At 40.8% G+C, this 21,140-nt stretch overlaps 1 protein-coding gene across 1 annotated transcript in view; it reads left to right on the top strand.

The window, feature by feature from the left end:
* LOC138757202 (kinesin-like protein KIF24) overlaps nucleotides 1-21,140 on the top strand; it is an 81,735-nt gene that overhangs the window by 1,969 nt on the left and 58,626 nt on the right. The window contains 2 exon segments of the mRNA XM_069924168.1: nucleotides 282-845; nucleotides 7,995-8,184. Of these exon segments, the coding sequence (XP_069780269.1) occupies nucleotides 282-845; nucleotides 7,995-8,184 (754 nt within the window).

Raw genomic sequence — 21,140 nt, 5'->3', positions numbered from 1 at the left:
GCACAAAAAGACAAACTGCACTATTCCAAGTCACATTTTTAACACTAGGATTACTTTGAATATTTATTATCTATCTTGTGTATTTATTGTCTCTTTAATTTAATTAAAATCTCAGAATGTTTAAATGACTAGAAGATTGATTTACCTTTAAACCCTTAAGAATACATGTGAATTCCAAAGAAAAGTAATAAAAAATACTTGTGTTTTCTGGATATTCTAGTTGTTTATGCTATGTGACTAAAAATTAAGCTCAATGACCTCATCAATATTTATTTTTATAGCAGTCATAAATTTGCTACGATGTCTTCATGCCTCTATGAATGTCTATGTGAAGCTAGACTGGAACAGTACTACACTCATTTTACTGCAATGGGTTTTATGAAGTCTCAGGAGCTGGTTAAACTAACCATGAATGATTATTCTTTGCTGGGGATTTGCAATATGCATGACCAAAAACGTTTGTACCAGCTTATTCAAATCATTAAAGCTGTACAGAAAGAGAAACATGATCATGGTGAAAGTACGGAACATTCTCAAAGAGGTTCTTTCAACTCTATGGAGAAGATGAAGCCTGGTCCTCGACGACATTTGGATTTTGATTCTTTGTCTGGTATTAATGTGACATCATACTCCAGTGGTTATCCAAACTGTTCAATTCACCATAAAAATACAACTTCTGGATTATGTCTAAAGAATGCAGAATCAGTTCCTGGGAGAGAAGCTGATAAGCCATCAATATTTTTGCCAAACAGTGCAAGGGATTGTAGCCAGGATGAGGTCCAAAACGCACAAATGATTTTTCATATTTCAGGATATAATTATCAACTGCCACATGCTGCCTTAAGGTATTTTAATGAATATTTGAACATTCAATGTAAATTTTTTTTGTTTTTAAGAACTTTCACAGAATAACTATTGAAATCAAAATGCAAACAAATATGTAATATTGTGGAAAAAATTATTTGATGTCTTAAAATACAATGAATCAATACACTGAACACTTTTCACTGGATATGTTTTGAATTGAATTGTGATGGATCTTTACAGTTTGGTACTATATTAAATTAGTTTGAATATGTTTTGAACACTAGTTCTGAGTGCATACTTTAGCTTTTGGTTGAGGTAGTAAATAAGCAAATTTGTGGGGTGGGGAGAGAGGGGGCATTGATTTGGTAAGCCTATAACTACCTGTTACTTATCACTTGTTAATTGAAAGTTAGTAGTGCCAGCGCTAAAGTGTATAAACTTGTAGCCTCTTGAACATCCTTAAGAGTATTCAATCATAGTAGTTGTGAGCAACATTATATTTGCAATTGCTTGAAAATGAGATGCCACAGTTTAAAATTGACATTCGGTGAAGGCTTGCAGCTAGTTGGAGAGTATTTTCTGTTAAGTTTCTACTTGGCTATAAAGATGAAGGGCAAGATGGTATAGCTGAATAGATTGTACATCCTGTTCCATGTGGGAGGTTGCAGAAGCTCCAGGATTCGAGACAACCATTTGCAGGATATGTCTCAAACTGCAGCAGGGAGAAGTAAAAACACAATGCAGGTCAAGCAGTGTCTTTTATAATAGCAACACCCTTCATCAAGGTATGGAGAAATGTTGGCAGGCATCCGAACAAAAGAGTAAAAGAATTGGGGGGGGGGGGTGAAGGAGGTGTGGTTGTGAAGACGTGAGGTGATAGGTGGAGAAGGGAAGGAGGGGACACTAGTGATCAAAGGGAGGAAGGATGGCAAGGTGAATAGAGAAGGAAGGGGAGGGGATTAAAAACTGGAAAGGGGAGGGGGGGAAGAAGAGGAGAGCAGGTAAGCAGAAACTGGAAAAAGTCAATGTTAATGCTATCTTGCTGGAGAGTGCCCGGATGGAAAATTAGGTGGTGCTCCTCCAATTTTTGGTTGGTTTTGGTGGGATAGTCCATAAGGGCAGATGTGAGTGTGGGAATATGACACAGAACTGAATTGGTTGGCTACTGGGAGGTCTCTGTCACTGGTGCAGACAGAGCAATGGTGCCTAGTGCAGCAGTCTCCCACTATGCGCCCATTGTCTATGGTGTAGAGAAGAGTGCAAAAGTAGCACTGGATGCAGTGTTGCTTCACTTGAAAGGCCTGTTTGAGGCACCGGATTGTGATGTGGGGAAATGTGGCACCTCCTGCGGCCACAGGGGAAGGTACCAGGGGTTGGAGGGGGGGGGGGGAGGCGGTGGGATTAGTGGGGAGGGATGAGTGCACGGGGGTATGACAAAAGAAGCGGTCTCTACAGAAGGCAGAGAGGGAGGAGAGGGGAAGATGTGTCGGAGAGACTGGACGCAGATTGTGAGACCACTTTGCTGTGCACCTTCACTCCGCCTACATCAGTGACAGACCTTCCAGTAGCCACCATTTCAGTCTGTGTCACACTTGCATACTCACATGCCTGTTCATGTCTTGTGTACTATTCAACCAAGACCACCTGCAAATTGGAGGAACAACCCCTAATTTTCCATCTGGGCACTCTCCAGCCAGATGGCATTAATTTTGACATTTCTGTCTCTGCTAATGTGCTCTCTTCTTCCCCCTCTCCCACCCCCTTCCAGCTCTCCTCCTCTTTTCACCCCCCCCCCTTTCCTCTCTATTCACCTAGCCATCACTCCTCCCCTTGATCTGGGCTCAGTGTCATGGGTGGGGGGGGGGGGCGGGCGGGCGGGTGGAGGGAACATTTGTGGGCCATGCCCCTCCCCCAAAATGAGTTATTGTTTTTCCCCCCCCCCCAACCACGGCACTAGCATCACTGGGGGACACTGAGGGGCACCTTCAGAGGGGGTGTCTCTAAAATGAATCATGTGGTTTTGTCTCCAAACGCTATAAGCACGCACGTTTGTCTGAAACACTGTGGGGGGGGGGGGGAAGTGTGATGGTGCAGCTGATGGAGATGTCCAAGGTAGGTATGGTACCTATTTCCCACTCTCCCTCCCCCCATTGAGTGAGTGCTTCAACAGTGGTTTGTTCTCCCCCACCACTGCGGTAACCCTCATTCCCCAGATTAGATCTCTTCTGATGCCGACCCTGCCTTGATCACTGCTGTCCCCTCCCTTCCTTCTCCACCTCTCACCTGCTGCCTTTGCAACCACACAACCTCTGCCTCCCAAACTCTTTTGTTTGAATACCTGCTAACGTTTCTGCATTCCTCGATGAAGAGCTCAAGCCTAAAATGTCTGTTATGTATTTTTACCTTCGCAATATAAAGGACACTGCTTGACCTGATAAGTTTCTCCATCATTGAGTTTTTAACTTCAATCATGATGTCTACAGATTTTTGTTTTACTGCAACAGGGAGAATATTTGCCATCACTGGCTGGTTTGAGTCACCGGCACATCTGTGAGCGTGGGAATTGTTTGGATAACTTGTTTAAGGAGGAAGCCATAGTGTGCAAGCAGATGCAGAGCATACAACCACTGTGTCAATCTCTTGAACAGATTTATTTTCCATTTTTACCAAGGGTGATAGCCAAAGCTTTGAATGTGGCACGATGAATGGCTCAGCTGCACAAGAAGAGAAGAATAATGGGAGTGCAGTTGGTCTAGTGAATTTGATAGTTAGGTTCTGTGTGTTTTCCTAGTTGGTGTTTTTATTGTCATAGATGTGACTCTAGCTGATACATTGCTGGTGTGATGCTTGGATCAAGGGTGAAAGATCATTCAATGCCCTGAAATATCCTCTCAATAGAAAAATTGTGTTGCCCTTGCTATGCATGGTCTGATCTCACTCTGTAACTGCACTTTGTGCAGTCTCTTATTGGATATCTAGCAGAACTACTTGCAAAACAATTTTTATCACTCATCTCTATTACCCTTAACTGAACTGCTTAAAAAGATCCAATAAGTTCACATCCAAAAGGCCATTAATTTGGGGGAATGCTTTCAACACTTCCAGAAAATCAGAAGAGGGGGAATCAGAGGTGGAGAGGATGAGCAAATGTAGGTTCTTGGGAGTCACTATCTCAGAAGATCTTTCCTGGAACCAACACACCAATGGCATCATGAAGAAAGCCTCTACTTCCTCAGGAGTTTGCGGAGGAGCTAGTGGAGTTGTTCAAGTGAACCGGTACGGACTTGAAGGGCCGACGTGGCCTATTTCCATGCTGTAAACGGTTATATGGTTAAATAAATGTGACAATAAACTGGAACTGAATATTGGATAGCTGAAGAGCACCCTGAAAAAGTTTGGAGAGTACACCAGGTTTTTCATTGTACTTGCTACACATAATAAACAATTCAAGTTCTGTCCACTTCGGTACCAATGACGTACATAGAAGAAGGTTATTGCAAACAAGTTTTGGGGATCCAAGAAAGAGGTTAAAACTGCAGGCTCAAATTTTATTTATTGCCAGTGTTACATGCTTAGAAGTACAGAAAAAGGTGGCTGGAGCAAATTGATGCATTGCAGGAGGATATGCTTTCTATTTTAAGACCATTTTCAGTTTGCATGAGACTTTTATAAATCAGGGTAGTTGTACATAAACAGAACTGGAACTGATATTTTACAGTGAGGCTTGTTAGCAAGATGAGGAGGAAGTGGATGGGAACCTGAGAGGATTTAGGAGGGAAAGAAAAAGCTGTAAGAGGAACTTGGAAATGTATTAAATCAAGCAGAAAATTTGCAAGATCACAAGATATAAGAGCAGAAGTAGGCCAATCAGCCTGTCAGGTTTGCTCTGCCATTAATCATGAGCTGATCCTTAATACTCAGCCCCATTTCCCAGTCTTCTCACCATAACCCTTGATGCCTTGACTAATCAAATACCTGTCAATTTCTGTTTTAAATACACCCAGCTACCTTAGTGCCATGCTGCCTATGGCAACAAGTTCCACAAACTCGCAACCCTCTAGCTAAAGAAATTCTCTGCATTTATGTTTTAAATTGACATCCTTTTATCTTGAAATTGTAACCTCTTGTCTGAGTCTCCCCTATCATGAGAACAACTTTGTCATATCTACTCTGTCCAGGGCTTTCAGCATTGGAAATGTCTGAGGTTCCTACAACCACCAAAACTAATGTAATTTTGTACAATTACCTGCCATGCCAAGACCCTTTCGAAATGCTGCACTGATGCTATCATTAAAATCCACCATCCCTCCTCCTTTCCTGGTTTTTCTGAACACAATTACCCTGGAATATTTAATTCCCAAAAGGTCACCCTACAACCATACTTCTGCTAATGGCAATTAGATCACATTCCTTTATCACTAGTGTGCCATCAATTCACCCACCATGGTGCAGATCCAGCATGCACAGACACAAGTGCTTTCAAGTCTTTTTTTGTTTTTTCTATATTCAAGCTCAATGAAATACAAAGTTTGGAAGTGTAGAGTCAAATGTAGAAAAAATTCAAAATTCGGAGGTGCAGGATACCCTACCAAAGGTTAACCTCCAGGTTGAGTTGGCAGTGAAGAAAGCAAATGCAATGTTGGCACTCATTTCTAGAGGAATAGCATACAAGAGTAGAGATGCAATGATGAGATTCTATAGGGAGCTGATGAGATCTCACTTGGAGAACTGTGTACAGTTTTGGGCACTTTATGTGAGAAAGAATGAGCTAGTATTGGAAAGGGTTCAGAGAATATTTACTGGAATGATACCAGAAATGAAAGGTTTTCATATGGGGAATGCTTGTTGACTCTTGGACTGTACTTGTTGGAACGTACAAGAATGAGGGGGTGAGGGAGGGGATGGGGAAGGGGGGAGGGGATTCAGCTCGACAGTTCAGCAGCTGGGACTGGAACATGGCAAGCTTGTGAAAAAACCCCATTTTGAAGATGTGTTGTGAGTTCTTAGTTCAGCCTGGCCCTTGTGGTCCATACAAGATTGCTGCCTGTATAAAGTTTCACTTGGAATAAGGGAAATAGAAAAGGAACTCTGTGGTGACCTGAAAGAAAGGGGTTATCATCTGTCCCTCTTAAAACTGACAAGAACCTTCTTCAGCTATAGTCATTTACCTTTAAAGCATCAAAGGCTGGATTTCAGATGAGAGAGTGAGAGCACTAAAGCCAGAGGGGGAGAGGAGGAGGAAACGAAATCTCTCTGATGTAGAGAAGACCACAACAGGAGTACCAAATGCAATAGATGCCTCCTTCTCCCATAGATACATAAGTGAAGTGTTGCTTCTCTTGAAAGGATGCTTGGATCCCTGAATAGTGAGGGAGAAGAGGTGGGTACAAGTGTTTCATTTGCTGCAATTACAGAGTAGTTACCAAGGGGGTGATTAGTGGGAAGGGATGAGTGGAGAAGGATTTATGGAGGGAGAGGTCCCTTTGGAAAGTGGAAAATAAAGTAGAGGGAAAGATGTGTCTGGTGGTGGGATCATGTTGTGGGTGACTGAAAATGCAGAGTATAATAACCATTTCTAAATTCATCACTTCTGGTCATCTCCCTCCCATGGCATGTTTCCTAATCATCCACTTCCCTGTTCTACCTCCTATCAAAGATCCACAAACCCAGTTGTTCAAGTTGAACCATTGTTTCTGCATGCTCCTGCCCCACCAAACTGGTATCATCTTACCTCTACTCTATTTATTTACCCCCGGTCCAGTCCAATCTCTCCCTATCTATATCCACAATAATTCACTTGTTCTCATCACTTTAATTTTCAATTACTATGCTTGACCACCTCATTTTCACTATGGATGTCCAATCTCTGTATACCTCCAACCCCCATACCGAAGGTCTCAAAACCCTTCCTTTCTTTCTCAACAGCAGACCTAACCAGTTCCTGTTCACCACCACTCTCTTGCTTGGCAGAACTTGTTCTCACCTTCATTAACTTCTTTGAGTCATCACATCCATGATGAGCTCATCAACTTTATCTACTTTGCTGCAAACTTTCAGCCTAACCTAAAATTCACCTGATCCATTTTGAACTCTCCTCTTTCTTGATCTCTCTGTCTTCATTTTGGGAGACAAACTTTCTACGTTTACCTTGACTACACTTCTTCACACCCTGTCCCCCTGCAAGGATTCTTTTCCTTTCTCTCAACTTTAGCATCTGCTCCCAGGTAGGCCACAGCTCCCAAAGCCTCTGACATGGCTTTCCACTTTGGCCCTAGCTGCCCACAGGCCTGAGTTCCCAACTTCTGCATCACTATCCCCATCCCAACTGCCTGCATACCGTAGCTTCCGAAGACACAGGAACACCCCCTCTGACCTTCCCAACCCGCCACCTCCCCCTCTGACCTTCTTAACCCTTCAATCCCCTCCCCCTCCCCCCCATTTCCCCATCACACTTCACCCCATTAACCCTTGCCTGATGTTTACAGCCCCTCAGAGATGGAATGCTCTGTCCTCAGTCGCGGCCTCCCCTTCATTTCCCTTGGCCCACTCCTGAATGAGTTCTATGCTTGCTGCGATGCTGAATTCTTCTGTCATCTCTGTGCCCACTTATTCCTCTATGATTCTCAGCCCTCATTGAAGACTTTTCTCCTGCCTTAAGCTGCCTTCTTCCTCTTGCACACCTTGTCCTGGCATCTGACCACTGTGGGTCTTTATATTTCCAACTGCTGCTGATGCGTCAACCATCTCAATTTAACCATTTCCCTCACTTATTCTAATCTTACTGCCTTGGAATGCTCTGCTCTCCACTCTCTCTGCACTAACCCCAACTTTGCTATCAAACCCACAGACAAGGTTGGTGCTATTGGGGTCTGGGTGCACTGAAGTCTACCTTGTCAAGACCAGATGATGGCTCTGACACCTCCTCAACAGGACCCCTCCAAATAACATCAAGCCACTACCTCACATAGCATCTCTAACCTCATCACTTCCAGTCATCTCCCTCCCATGGCCTCCATCCTCATTGTTTCCCAAACCCATATTGCCTGCCTCTTCCTCTTACCCAAGACCCACAAACCCAATTGACCTGGTAAATAGTATTTCTGTTGTCTTTTTTTTAAAAGATAAGTCACTGTTGTATTGAATTTTCTTTTGTTGCAATATTATTTTTTTCATATTTTTGTTCCTAGGCATACAAATCCTGTGAAAGAACAGATTTGGACTGGGATTGAGAAAATCCATGTTTGTGTAAGAAAGCGACCTCTGAGAGTGCAAGAAATGCGACGTGGTGAAATTGATATTGCAAAAGTAGTAGAAGGAAAGTCCATCCTTCTTTGTGAAAAAAAGGAAGCAGTTGATTTGACACATTATCTCCAACAAGTAGGATTTTTAAAATACAACTTTTTTTCTATGACAAGATGAAATAAATTGGTTTTCGAGGATTTGGATCAATGAAAAGAGAAGGAACACTTTAAGGGTATAACAGGGTATTATATTGAAATGTAATGTAATATGAAATATTAACAAAACAAGATTAAGATGCAGTATAACAATCAATGAACAGCAAGTATCTCCCTTTTGCTTGTTGAGGACTCTGATTTTCAATGGCTGGTTTAGAGAGTCTTAGAGGTCCTTGGCACTGATTGCAATTCTAGTCTGATGAGAAGTTCCAAAAGCTCACTCACTGCTCACATTTGCATAATCAAAGAGCCTTTACTTCATTCTTGATTTACATATAACTTTTAAAACTAACATTTCTTAGTATAAGACTTGCATCGTTAATTGAATCAATCTTACTTGTTCCCAAAAACACATTCATCTTATCATATCACATACCTTTGTCTTACATTTGGAGATTTCAAGGGCTTGTGGGCCCCATAAATCAATACCTTGTCTCACTTATCATTCCAGTTAACATGCCTGCTCATTTTGAGGACTGAACTGTCCACAAAATGATCTGTTGTTAACTCTTATATTTTCTAACTTCAAATGTTGACCACTACATATACAGTAATTTCCTTTTTTGTTCAAATGAAATATTTGTACAGTAGTTCAATTATTTTAAAAGCAAATGTATTATTAGCAGACAGTAAACATTGAAGAGAAACAAAAAAGTCTTCAGATGCTGTGATTGTAGTAAATACACAAAAATGCTGGAGAAACTCAGCAGGTCATGCAGAATCCATAGGAGGTATAGATACATGACCTCAAGAAAGTCTGCAGATCTTGTGATTGTAGAAAATACACAACAAAAAAGTCTATAGATCCTTTACCACCATTCAGGGACCACAAACAATCCTTCAAGTGAAGCAACGTTTCACTTATGAATCTACAAGGATCATCTACTGCATCCAGTGCTCCTGTTGTGGTCTCCTCTACATCAGAGAGACTGGATGTAGACTGGGAGATTGCTTCATTGAGCACCTTAGTTCTGTTCATTGCAATTGCAGGCATTTTCCAGTGATGACCACTTTCAATTCCCATGCTAACATGTATGTCCATGGACTTGTACACTGCCAGACTGAGACCACCTACATATTGGAGGAACATCACCTCGTATTCTGTCTGGACATCCTCCAACCAGATGGCAATAACATCAACTTCTCCAGTTTCCGTTAACCACCCTCCCCCTCTCCTGATCAATTCTCACTTTTCCTCTCTGGTCATTCAGTCCACGTCCAATTATGGCCTTTTGGCTGTTGTCCTGTGCTCCTCCCCCTGCCCTTACTTCTCTTGACCTTTTTATTCAGGTGCCTGCCTGCTTTTTCTCATTCCTTGGCGAGGGGCTCAGGGCTGAAATATTAATCATATACAGTCCAACTCTGATTATCTGAAATAGACAGGACTGGGCCTATGTCGGATAAATGATTTTTTTAGGAGAACTGGCCATTTTTAAAAAATAGCACAGTAGCAACAGCAAATTACTTGTAACAGTGTTTAAGCAACAAGAGAGGGTATTTTAAGCACTAAAATAATGTTCAATTCTCATTTTATATAAAATAAAATTGCTGGCCACCACTGATCACGGACACCTCCCCACCGAGGTCCATGCACCTGCCTGGGAGCCTGATATCTCCGTTCAGGTTGGCTCTGAAAAATTTTTGGATAAATGAGCATTTTTCATTTATTTAGGATATCCTAATTTATCCAAAATTTAAAAATATTTTGGATAATTGAGGATTTTGGAGAATTAGATTTTGGATACTTCATAAACTGTGCACTAATGAGCCAGGCTGCTGTTCACGGACTTCAGTTTGGCGTTCAAAACGATTATTTCCCAGAGACTGGTGGAGAAGCTGTCCTCGCTGGGACTCAACGTCCCTCTTTAACTCGATCAAAGACTTTCTTATGGAAAGGCCACAATCTGTACAGGTTGGCAGCAGAACATCAAGCTCTGCCTGTACCTAAGGGCTGTGTGCTCAGCCCATTCCTGTTCACGCTACTGACCTATGTCCTGGCCAGCTGCATCATTATATGGTTGCTGCAGAGAAATGGATCAGAGGTCGATCTACAGGTCCATAAGAGTGGCAGAAAGGATCACTGGGGACTCCTTCCCACCCACCATCACTCCCATATTGACATGATCTACTGGGATCATCTGAAGACGGCACACAAAATTATTACCCCTATTACCCCTGCATGCAGCATCTTCTAGCTACTTCCGTTGGGGCAAGATATACAGGAATATCAGAACCAGAACCCCAGGCTGAGAAACAGCTTCTTCCCACAGGCAGTTAGATTGCTGAAAAACTGATGAACTGCTCATACAAACCCTCCAAAATGCTACTATTTATTCAATAATATTTATCTATTTTTATACTGCATATGTGTTGCATGTTTTGCTGTTTCATCAGATTGTACTTGTGCATTTGGATGATAGTAAGCTTGAACTTGAATGCTGCATAACCTGCTGAGTTCCTTCAGAATTTTTCTGTATTTAGTAAACATTGAAGAGTTACATGATAAAACATTTGAGTTGTTTTGCTTTTCAAGTGCAATTTTTCATCTTTTCTTGAAATTACCATCAGTAGCATACTGATACACTTAATATTTAAATTCGTTTATTATCATCTGATTGCACAAGTATAACCTGATGAAACTGCATTCTCCTATCCTTGGTACAAAACATGCAGAAACACAATCTGACATAACACACATTAAGACAAACAATACATACATGGGAAAAATATACACATTTTAAAATATTGTTTGGTAAATATTGTTACGAGCCCAAAGGACCCCAAAACCCAGCAGCAACAGACCTTCACCAAGGCAAGTAGTTACATAAACAAAAGTTGTTTTTAATTATCTTTAAACATGAAAACAGAATCAAACTTTAACTATTAACTTAACTAAACCTAACTAACTTAACCCCCTTCTAATTCTAAGCGCACATGTATGATAAGTATGTGTGTAAATTTAAGAAAAGTTCTTTGGTTCACAGTGCAATCTCACTTCTCATTCTTCCAAGTTCACTGATTGCAGGCATTTCTTATAATGTGCACAGAATTTAACATGTATAAAGTTCACCAGGCTTTGGTGCTCGAAAGGTAAATGTTTACCTCTCAGGAAGGTTCTTTGTAGGTTTGCAGAAAGAGATTTGTTGGTCCAGGATTTCCACAACTGAGGGATCACCATTTGTCACCTCAATGTCTTGCTGATGAAATTTTCCCCATCAGGGATCTCCAGATGAAAACCTCTTTCTTTCAGGCTACTACAGAGTTCCTTTCCGTCTCTCTTATTCCAAGAGAGACAGATAGCACTTCCAGCCATCCGCCATTTTGGAGTTTTCTGTTTCAGTTCCAACAAGCTTCCTGGCTTGCACTGTTCAGCTGTCTTTCAGTGTCACACACACACACTGGTAGAGAGCATCTCTGCGCGCAGCGGCCCTCAACTTCTCATGAGTGACCTTTCTCTGCACTTTGCAGAAAGGTCAGAAGCCTTGTAAAAAATTTTCAACACAGACGACCTGTCTCCAGTTGATTCATTTGATGATATCATTTCAATTAGCAGCTACTTGTGAAATGTGCATAGCATTCTTCATAGTTTCTGTAATTGTTACTGAATATGAATTCTTCAGTATTTCAGATAAATCGGTTTTAAAATGTGTATAACCTACTCTAATTTTACTAATTATCTCCCAATATTTATCTACATTACAATATTACATGTACAGTACATGGTGCAATCCATGCTACAAGCCTACACAGACAATGCTCCTCAACTCTTCCTCCGCTACATCGAAAACTACTTTGGTGCTCCCTCATGCCCCATGATGACCTTGTCAACTTCATCCACTTTGCTGCCAACTTCCATCCTGACCTCAAATTCACTTGATCCATCTTGAGCGACACTCTCTTGATCTCTGTCTCCATCTCTGGAGACAATCTCTTGCCAGACATCTTCTACTAACCCACCAACTCCCACAGTTGCCTCAACTACACCTCTTCACACCCTGTCCCCTGTAAGGATTCCATTCCTTTCTTTCAATTCTTCCATGACAAATCAGAAATATCCTTCTTCAAGCAACATGGCTTCCGCTCTATCATCGGCTCATCCCTTACCTGCATATCCTCCATTATTTCACATCTGCCCTGCCCCCTCTGCTCCGATGTGTAAAAAGGATAGAATTCCCCTTGTCCTTACCTCTACCACTCCACCAGCCTCTACATCCAATATATCTTCCTCTGCCATCTACTACACAATCCCAGCACGAGGCATGTATTCTCCTCTCTTCCTTCCACAGGGATCGCTCCTCCATGACTCCCTAGTTCCTACCCTCCAATTGCCCCGTTGGCACCTACCCCTTGTGACCGTAGGAGATGCTCCACTTGGACCCACATTTTCTCCCTCACCACCATTTGGGGCCCCAAACCGTCCTTCCAAGCGAAGCAACACTTCACTTGTGAATCTACAGGGGGTCATCTACTGCATCCAGTGTTACCACTATGGTTTCCTCTACATTGGAGAGACCGGATGCAGACTGGGAGATCGCTTCATTGAGTACCTTGGTTCTGTTTGCTGCAATAAGATGGCTCTCCCAATGGCCATCCATTTCAATTCCCTGTCCCATTCCTTTGCTGACATGTCTGTCCATGGACTTGTGCATTGCCAGACTGAGACCACCAACAAATTGGAGGAACAACACCTCATCTACTGACTGGATGCCTTCCAACTGGATGACATAAATATGCCAACAACTATCTTCTTCCCTTTGTCTCTGTTCCTCTTAGCTCTATCTCCTCTTACTGTTTCCTTTTCCCTCTTTTGCCTTTCACATACCAAATTATCCATATAACACCTTTTATCTGTTGGTCTGTACCCCTCCCTCTCCCATGCTTCTACCTTTACCCAGCCTTTAATTCAGACACCTGTCTCTTTTCACTTGGACCTTAAACCATATAACCACTTACAGCACAGAACAGGCCAGTTCGGCCCTACTAGTCCATGCCGTAGCAAATCCCCACCCTCCTAGTCCCACTGACCAGCACCCGGTCCATACCCCTCTAGTCCCCTCCTATCCATGTAACGATCCAGTCTTTCCTTAAATGTAACCAATGATCCCGCCTCGACCACGTCTGCCGGAAGCTCATTCCACATCCCCACCACCCTCTGCGTAAAGAAATTTCCCCTCATGTTCCCCTTATAATTTTCCCCCTTCAATCTTAAACCATGCCCTCTAGTTTGAAAAAGCCTATCCACATTTACTCTGTCTGTCCCTTTTAAAATCTTAAACACCTCTATCAAGTCCCCCCTCAATCTTCTACGCTCCAGAGAAAAAAGCCCCAGTCTGCACAACCTTTCCCTGTAACTCAGACCCTGAAATCCTGTCAATGTTCTCGTGAATGAGGAAGAGCTCAGGCCCAAAATGTCAGTAATATATCTTTACCTCCTCTGGAAGTTTTTCCTGCAGCATTTGTGTGTTTTGACTAGAGTGACAGCATCTGCAGACTTTCGTAGTTCATTGTGTTATCTGGAACCCTTTGTTTCAAACACTTCAGCCTCTACAATGGATAAATCATTAAAAAAAACTAAGCCTCTATCAAACCTCATTTATCTCTTACAAGATGTTTTTCTTACTGCTTTCCCATTTTGGCATAAAAATTAATGCATGTTTTGTGGTCTTGCTAAAAGTTTGTTTGGGTGATGTTTTTTCTATAGATTGGTTCTCAACTTTTTTTCTTTCCACTCACTTAACATTTTAAGTATCCCCTTTGCCATAAGTGCTCTGTGATTAGTAAGGGATTGCTTAAGATGGTATGTATATGGAAAGAAAAAGTTTAAAAACCATTGTTTTAATCATAACTAATTGACTTGTTATGTGCATGGTTTCATAACTCTAAAGGAAATGGGCCAATGACAATTTTTCTAAAGCAAAATATTTTAGTAACAATTGGGTCTACAGCCTTGTTTCTCAACCTTCCCTTCCTAATCACATACCACTTTAAGCAATCCCTTACTAATCACATAGCACTTATGGCATAGGGATTACTTAAAGTGGTATGTCAATGGAAAGAATAAGGTTGAGAACCACTAATATAGATTGTAAACTGTATCAATCCATAGTTTATAGATACTGTAGATAACCCAAAATGTTGACTGATCATTTCTACCCAGTGATGCTGCCTGACCTGCTGAATTCATCCAGCAATTCTTTATTTCCTCAACTAAATTAGTCAAGATTTCCCACCAACAAATCTACCCTCTATTTCTAATTAGCTCCTGCCTTCCCAGTGTGGATTAATCCTATGCCTCTGAAGTTTTTTTCCAGTAATTGCTTTACTACTGACGTGAGACTAACTGGTCTGAAGTTATTGGAATTATTCCTGTTTCCCCTCTTGTATATACTTGTCACATTTGCAGAATTCCAGTCATAAATTACCTCACGTGCTCAGCGAAGATTTAAAATGTGTCTATCAGGGCTGCAGCAATCTTCTTTCTTGTCATGTAGCTGTGCTTGTAGTGGATAAACTTTAGGGTGAAATGAACCGCTGTATGGTGTGAAAGAGCCAGGTCAAAAATGTATGCAGGAGCAATGATCAACATAACATTAACATGTGAGATTGTGAATTAGGTAGAGTGTAGATAGGTGTTGATGTTTTATAGTTTGTGAGAAATTAATTGTCATTGCTTGGTGAGAAGTAGTGAATTCTTTGGAATGAAAAGAAGTGACCTGTAATGGTGTTTTTTGAAGGATAAATAAGTTTAGAGTGGTGTAGAAGAGCTGAAGTGACGCTCGTATAGCATCATTAAGAAAAGAGCAGTGAAAATTTTTACTCAACTATTCAGTTCTTGTGGCATCAAAGCACTTCCTAATTCAAGTCAGGTATGGAGTTTTTTAATTTTTAAATTTTTTAAATTTTTCACACTATGAACCATACTGACCAAAATACACACAGACATTTCCCTCTTGAATATACACAGTGTAATTTTCTCCCCTTTTCCCCCCTCCCTCCTTCACCCCCCCTCCACACTCACTCAACGTTCAACCTACATGATACATTAAACCCATTAAACAATGTCATCACACAATGAAAATAAACAAGAAAATTGTGTCTTCTACTTTTACATACTGGGTCAGTTCATTTCGTTGTCTTCTCCTTCTGTCATTTTAGGTGGTGGAGGTCCACGGTAGGATTTCTCTATTGTGTTCCATGTACGGTTCCCAAATTTGTTTGAATACTGTGATATTATTTTTAAAATTATGTTATTTTTTTCCAATGGAATACATTTATTCATTTCTCTGTACCATTGCTGTATTCTCAGGCTATCTTCTAATTTCCAGGTTGACATAATACATTTTTTTGCTATAGCTAAGGCTATCATAATAAATCTTTTTTGTGCTCCATCCAAATCGAGTCCAAGTTCTTTACTTATATTACTTAGAAGAAAGATCTCTGGATTTTTTGGTATGTTGCTTTTTGTGATTTTATTTAATACCTGGTTTAGATCTTCTCAAACCTTTTCCACTTTCTCACATGCCCAAATTGCATGTACTGTTGTTCCCGTTTCCTTCTTACAGCGAAAACATCTGTCTGATACTGTTGGGTCCCATTTATTTAACTTTTGGGGCATGGTGTATAACCTGCGTAACCAATTATATTGTATCATGCGTAACCTCGTGTTTATTGTATTTCTCATAGTTCCGGAGCATAGCTTTTCCCATGTTTCATTCTTTATCTTTGTTTAGATCTTGTTCCCATTTTTGTTTAGGTTTACAGCTTGTTTCCCCTATTTTATCTAGTTCTAATCTGGTCCAATCTGGTTTTTCCCTTGTTTGATAAAATTCTGATAGGTATCTTAATTGTGCTGCTCTATAATAATTCTTAAAGTTTGGTAGCTGTAAGCCCCCTTGTTTGTACCATTCTGTTAATTTATCTAGCGCTATTCTCGGTTTCCCCCTTTCCATAAGAATTTCCTTATTATTTTCTTTAGCTCCTTGAAGAATTTCTCTGTTAGGTGAATTGGTAATGATTGAAATAGGTATTGTATCCTTGAGAAGATGTTTATTTTACCCTTCCAATCAGTGTTGGTGGTAAGTCTTTCCAATGCTCTAAGTCGTCTTGTAATTTCTTCATGAATGTCTGATAATTTAATTTGTATAGATGGCCTAGATTATTATCTAGTTGCATACCTAGGTATCGAATTGCTTGTGTTTGCCATCTAAATGGTGATTCTTTCTTAAATTTTGTGAAATCCGCATTATTCATTGGCATTGCTTCACTTTTATTTGTGTTGATCTTGTACCCAGATACTTCTCCATATTCCTTCAATTTCTTATGTAATTCTTTTATTGATATTTCTGGTTCTGTTAAGTATACTATGACATCATCTGCAAATAGACTGATTTTATATTCCTTCTCTTTTATTTTTATCCCTCTTAATTTATTTTCTGTTCTTATCTGTTCTGCCAGTGGTTCTATAGTTAACGCAAACAGTGAGGGAGATAGTGGACATCCCTGCCTAGTTGATCTGCTTAATTTAAATTGGTTTGATATATATCCATTTACTGTCTCCTTCGCCAAAGGTCCCTTATATAATGCTTTAATCCAATTAATATATTTCTCTGGTAGGTTGAACCTCTGTAATACTTTGAATAAATAATTCCATTCTACTCTGTCAAAGGGTTTCTCTGCGTCTAAAGCAACCGTCACTGTTGGCGTCTTGTTTCCTTGTACTGCATGGATTAAGTTAATGAACTTACAGATATTGTCCTTTGTTCGTCTTTTCTTAATAAATCCAGTTTGATCTAGTTTTACTATTTTTGGTACACAGTCGGCCAATCTGTTTGCTAATAGTTTAGCTATTATCTTATAATCTGAGTTAAGCAGTGATATTGGTCTATACGATGCTGGTGTTAGTGGATCTTTCCCCATCTTTGGTATTACTGTAATTATTGCTGTTTTGCATGAATCTGGCATGTTTTGTGTTTCTTCAATCTGGTTCATTACTTCCATGAAAGGAGGAATTAATGTCTTTAAATGTTTTATAGAATTCTATTGGGAGTCCTTCCTCTCCTGGCGTCTTATTGTTCGGTAATTTTTTTAATATATCCTGTATTTCCTCTATTTCAAATGGTTTTATTAATTTATTTTGCTCCTCTTCTTGCAATTTCAGTAGTTAAATTTTAGCTAGAAATTCATCTATTTTGTCTCCTTTCCTTTCATTCTCAGTTTGGTGTAGTTGCTCATAGAATTCCTTGAAGTTTTCATTGATGTCCGTTGGGTTATATGTAATTTGTTTGTCCTTTTTCCTTGATGCTAATACCGTTCTTTTAGTTTGTTCTGTCTTAAGCTGCCAAGCTAGTATTTTGTGCATTTTTCTCCTTGCTCATAATACTTCTGTTTTGTCTTCATTATGTTCTTCTCCACCTTATATGTTTGTAGTGTTTCATGTTTTATTTTTTGTCCGCCAATTCTCTTCTTTTTGTTGTATCTTCCTTTATTGCTAATTCTTTTTCTGTACTTGCTATTTCCCGATTGTAGTCCTTCATCTTAGTTATATCTGCCCTCTGATAAACGCTTTCATTGCATCCCATAGTATAAACTTATCTTTCACTGATTCCGTATTTGTTTCAAAGTACAATTTAATTTGTCACTCAATTAATTCTCTAAAATCCTGTCTTTTATGTAGCATGGAGTTTAATCTCCATCTATATGTTCTCGGTGGGATGTCCTCCAGCTCTATTGCTAATAGCAGGGGTGAGAGATCCGATAACAATCTAGCTTTATATTCTGTTTTCCTAACTCTCCCTTGGATGTGGGCTGACAACAAGAACAGGTCTATCCTTGAGTATGTTTTGTGTCTACCCGAATAATATGAGTATTCCTTCTCCTTTGGGTGTTGTCTCCTCCATATATCCAAAAATTGCATTTCCTGCATCGATTTAACCATAAATTTGGTAACTTTATTCTTTCTGCTAGTCTTTTTTCCAGTTTTATCCATCTTTGAGTCCAAATTAAGGTTAAAATCCCCTCCTATCAGTATATTCCCCTGCGTATCTGCAATCTTGAGAAAGATATCTTGCATAAATTTTTGATCTTCATTAGGTGCATATACATTGAGCAAATTCCAAAATTCTGAATATATCTGACACTTTATCATTACATAGCTCCCTGCTGGATCTATTATTTCCTCCTCTATTTTGATTGGCACATTTTTATTGATTAATATAGCTACTCCTCTGGTTTTTGAATTATACAATGCTGCCGTTACATGCCCTACCCAGTCTTTCCTTAATTTCTTGTATTCCACTTCAGTTAGATGTGTTTCCTGCACGAATGCTACATCAATTTTTTCTTTCTTCAGTAAATTTAACAGCCTCTTCCTTTTGATTTGGTTATGTATTCCGTTAATATTTAAAGTCATATAGTTCAACATGGCCATTTCATATTTTGTTTACCTTTCCTTTCCGCTTCCTCATCACCACCTTTCCTCCTTATCCATTTGTTTTCTTTTTTTTAACACATTGTAAGACAACATTTCTAAAACATAAAATATTTCCACTATTCCCACATCTAAAATTCCCTTAACCCCAAATGTGTCCCCCTCCCTGAGTTGCCCCTTGTCCCTTGTTGGGCAACCACATCTCCCCTCTCCATTTGGATTGCGAACCCGCTCGCAAGCGTCAACTGATTTCGCAGTGACTGTTATTCTCTCCCACCCAGCCCTCTCCAGAAAAGACTCCCACCCAGCCCTCTCCAGAAAAGACTCCCACCCAGCCCTCTCCAGAAAAGACTCCCACCCAGCCCTCTCCAGAAAAGACTCCCACCCAGCCCGCTCCAGAAAAGACTCCCACCCAGCCCTCTCCAGAAAAGACTCCCACCCAGCCCTCTCCAGAAAAGACTCCCACCCAGCCCTCTCCAGAAAAGACTCCCACCCAGCCCTCTCCAGAAAAGACTCCCACCCAGCCCTCTCCAGAAAAGACTCCCACCCAGCCCTCTCCAGAAAAGACTCCCACCCAGCCCTCTCCAGAAAAGACTCCCACCCAGCCCTCTCCAGAAAAGACTCCCACCCAGCCCTCTCCAGAAAAGACTCCCACCCAGCCCTCTCCAGAAAAGACTCCCACCCAGCCCTCTCCAGAAAAGACTCCCACCCAGCCCTCTCCAGAAAAGACTCCCACCCAGCCCTCTCCAGAAAAGACTCCCACCCAGCCCTCTCCAGAAAAGACTCCCACCCAGCCCTCTCCAGAAAAGACTCCCACCCAGCCCTCTCCAGAAAAGACTCCCACCCAGCCCTCTCCAGAAAAGACTCCCACCCAGCCCTCTCCAGAAAAGACTCCCACCCAGCCCTCTCCAGAAAAGACTCCCACCCAGCCCTCTCCAGAAAAGACTCCCACCCAGCCCTCTCCAGAAAAGACTCCCACCCAGCCCTCTCCAGAAAAGACTCCCACCCAGCCCTCTCCAGAAAAGACTCCCATCTTCACATATAACAAAGCTCACTCTTAATTCCGCCCCCCTTTACTTCCTTTCTTCCCTTTCTTAGTTCTTACTTATACTTTATTCTTCTTCTTTATATGAAGTTTGTCATCATTCTTATTCTTGTTACATCTCTTCATCTCTCTGTCTGTTTTGCAAATGTTCTGCAAATTCTCGTGCTTCCTCCGGATCTGAGAACAGTCTGCTTTGCTGCCCCGGGATAACTATTTTAAGCACCGCTGGATATCTTAACATAAATTTATAGCCTTTCTTCCATAGGATCGATTTTGCTGCGTTAAACTCCTTCAGGAGCTCAAAACTTGTGTCTGGGTAGAAAAAAATTTTTTGACCTTTGTATTCCAGTTGCTTTTTATCTTATTTTTTTCATTGCCTTCTCCAATATATTTTCTCTTGTCGTATATCTCGGGAATTTTACTAGAATGGATCTTGGTTTTTGTTTTGGCTGTGGTTTAGGGGCTAATGTTCTGTGTGCCCTTTCTATTTCCATTCCTTCCTGTAATTCTGGCATTCCTAGGACCCTGGGGATCCATTCTTTTATAAATTCTTTCAAACCTTTGCCTTTTTCATCTTCCTTAAGGCCCACTATCTTTATATTGTTTCTCTATTATAGTTTTCCATTATATCCATCTTCTGAGCTAGCAACTCCTGTGTTTCTTTAACTTTTTTGTCAGATTCTTCTAATTTCCTTTTTAAGTCGTCCACTTCCATTTCTATTGCTGTTTCTCGTTCTTCCACCTTGTCTACTTTTCCCTATTTCTGTCATTACCATCTCTAATCTACTCACTTTTTCTTTGTACAGGTAAGTCCTTCACCTTTCTCTTCCGAAGTCTTTCCTTCTTCTTTTCTTCCTATTGTTTTTGGCTTTTCTTTCTTTGGCGCCATTTTCTCCAAACCTTTATTTTTTATTTGCTGTGGTATGTGTGGCTTTGCTTTTTCTTTTTTCCTTCTTTTCTGGAGAGGGCTGGTGTTCTCCTACTGGCCACTATTCCATCACGTGACTCCCCCCAAGTCGGGTGTGGAGTTGATGTGATCCTAGACTTGAGAATATCAATTCTGTTTTTCTTTTAAATGGATATCTGCTCCTACTGAATGCTTGATCCCTCCATCAGAGAGACCTCCGAAGCTGGCTTGTAGCCATGTTGGATTAGCAGTCTAGCCAAAGAATCTTCAAGAATTTCTTCAATGAAAAGTACAAACAAAAATGTAATCTTTTCAAAATTACTATGGTCCTTTTCCCCACCACCATAAACCCAAATGGACCAGCAATGCTTGTACTGTGTCCAGAAGAGCAGGTGAGAAGTTGGGTGTGCTGTGATGAGTGATTTACTTCCTCCTTCCTCAAAACTTCTCCACCATGTCTAGGGCAGATTTCAGTAATGCAAGTCTTTCCAACAGCTC

The sequence above is a fragment of the Narcine bancroftii genome, chromosome 3, assembly GCF_036971445.1.
Source record: "Narcine bancroftii isolate sNarBan1 chromosome 3, sNarBan1.hap1, whole genome shotgun sequence".
Classification (NCBI taxonomy): Eukaryota; Metazoa; Chordata; class Chondrichthyes; order Torpediniformes; family Narcinidae; genus Narcine; species Narcine bancroftii.
The sequence above is the reverse complement of the archived record's forward strand: the minus strand, read 5'-3'. Positions and strand labels throughout refer to the sequence as shown.